Source organism: Vicia villosa, unplaced genomic scaffold, assembly GCF_029867415.1.
Source record: "Vicia villosa cultivar HV-30 ecotype Madison, WI unplaced genomic scaffold, Vvil1.0 ctg.003712F_1_1, whole genome shotgun sequence".
NCBI classification, from domain to species: domain Eukaryota; kingdom Viridiplantae; phylum Streptophyta; class Magnoliopsida; order Fabales; family Fabaceae; genus Vicia; species Vicia villosa.
The window spans coordinates 45,403-47,706 of record NW_026706278.1 but is presented as its reverse complement, the minus strand read 5'-3'; the positions used below and the strand labels follow the sequence as shown (position 1 = coordinate 47,706).

At 37.2% G+C, this 2,304-nt stretch overlaps 1 protein-coding gene across 1 annotated transcript; it reads left to right on the top strand.

Moving 5' to 3' along the window:
- The first annotated feature begins 1,533 nt into the window (after positions 1-1,533).
- On the top strand, positions 1,534-1,950 carry LOC131641387 (uncharacterized). The gene has a single exon (XM_058911691.1). The coding sequence runs from the start codon at positions 1,534-1,536 to the stop codon at positions 1,948-1,950; it is 417 nt and encodes a 138-aa protein (XP_058767674.1).
- Positions 1,951-2,304: the final 354 nt, after the last annotated feature.

Sequence of the window (2,304 nt, the reverse complement as noted above, 5' to 3'; positions counted from 1 at the left end):
AGGTACTCCGAGATGAAAATGGGGTTACTTCAATTGTTATATCAAAATCCTTTCACGGGATTAGATCAAGAAGATCCTTTCACTCATCTCACAAAGTTTTATGAGATAGCTGGAACCATTTGTGCTTCGGAGGCCGAAGAAGAACAGGTGTTCAAGAGAATATTTCTTCATTCCTTGAAAGGAAAAGCTAAGGAATGGTATCTTGATCAACCAAACAATGTCATGACTAACTGGAATGACTTGGAGGAGAAATTTCTTGATTGGTTCTTTCCACATAATAGGTTCATGGAAGCGAAAACTTCCATTTATGTGTTCTCACAAGGTCAAAGTGAGGCTCTCAATGAAGCATGGGAGAGGTTCAAATCTATGGTTCGAAAATTTAAAGGGCATGGATTTGATGAATTGACTCAAATCCATGTCTTTAGAAATTGACTTCAACCACAACCGAAAACACTTTTAGATGCTACCACGGGTGCATCTTTGATGTCAAAGAGTGCTGAAGAAGAAGTTGCTACCATTGATAGAATGGACTTGAATGATCATCAAGGGAAACACAACTGTAGTACATTACAAAGAAAGCCGGGAGTTCTTGAGTTGAACACGAATGATGCAATACTTGCTCAAAACAAGTTATTGACACAACAAGTCAAATTTCTTACTCAACAAATGTTGAAAATCCCTCAACAACTTAAAGAGATGCATGAGATCCCTACTCAAAATCCACAAGTGATGTATTGTGAATTGTGTAGGGGTGATCATCAAACTGGTTTTTATCCTCCACCTGGTGAAGAAGTGAATTATGTTTCAAATCCTAATCAAGGCTACGATCGACGATAACAACAACCTTACTAAAATTACCAAGGTTACCAACAAAGAGGTAATCAAGGTTATCAACAAGGATGGAGACCAGATTCGGGTCCTTCGAATCGTCAAAATCCTTATCTAGGTGGTTACAATCAACAACCTCAACAAACACAACAACCTCAACAAACTAACCTTTCAATGGAGGACACTCCAATCCAATTCATGTAATTGTCAATTGCAAGTCAAAAGAGTACGGATGCTTCCATAAAGAATCTTGAAACTCAAGTTGGTCTATTATCAAAACAACTTGCCGACCAACACAAAGGTCCTTTTCCGGCTAACACACAAGAAAATCCTCGAGAGGACTGTAAGTCTATTCTAACCCGTAGCGGTAGAACTATTGATATGGGGGTAGGAGAGGTAGTGGAGGAAGAGTTTGTTATGGTTGAAAAAGATAAAGTGATTGAAGTAGAAAAAAATGATGAGGGTGACTTAGTTGAAGATGAGAAAGTGAAAGACTTAGTTGAGAAAGAAAATCTTAAGATAGAAGAGAAAAAGAAAAAGAGAGAAAAAGAGAAAGGAAAGAAAAAAGAGACTTCCATAACATTAAAAAATCTATCTTATCCCCATGCTCTATCGAAGAAAAATGATGCTAGGCATTATGCTAGGTTCATGGATATTTTTAAATGATTGCAAATAAATATTCCATTTTTCGATGCCTTGGAGCAAATGCCTATGTATGTTAAATTTATCAAAGATGTTATCACAAAGAAGAGGATATTTGAAGATCAAGAGGTTGTAAACGTGAACTCGTGTTGTAGTGTTATAATTCAAAGAACTCTACCGAAGAAAGAAAGCGATCCAGGAAAAGTTAATCTACCGGTGACAATTGGAAGTGTCTATGTCGGTAAAGGGTTGATAGATTTGGGTTCTAGCATTAATTTGATACCATTATCTCTTGTGAAAAGATTGGGAAATATAGAGTTGAAATCTACAAGGATGTCTTTGCAATTGGCTGACAAGTCCACCACTCATCCTATAGGGATTGCGGCAGACTTGTTAGTTAAAGTTGATAAATTCTTTTTCCCGGTCGATTTTGTGGTGATTGAGATGGAGGAGGATTATGACACACCTCTAATAATTTGAAGACCTTTCATGAAAACCTCTCGGATGGTGATCGATATCGACGAAGGTATAATGAAAGTGAGAGTTTTGGATGAAGAAGTGTGTTTTAATCCCTTTGAAGCGATGAAGCATAAAAATGATACAAGTGATTGTTTTCTAGTGGATGCGATTGATGAAGCAATCATGCAAGTGAAGAAGCAAAGTCATGCATCTACTCCTCTTGAGAGAGCTCTCACAAATGCTCTTCAAATTCTAAATGAACATAAAGAAAAAGAAATGGAGGAATGCTTGAAGGAATTGGAAGCATTAGAAGAAAGTTCTCTCTTGGAAGAGGTGGTTGATGAGTTGAAAATGCCAATTACAAAAGAGGAGAGA

Excerpts from the sequence above, each read along its gene's own strand:
- LOC131641387 (XM_058911691.1), top strand. The coding sequence starts at position 1,534 with ATGCCTATGTATGTTAAATTTATCAAAGATGTTATCACAAAGAAGAGG.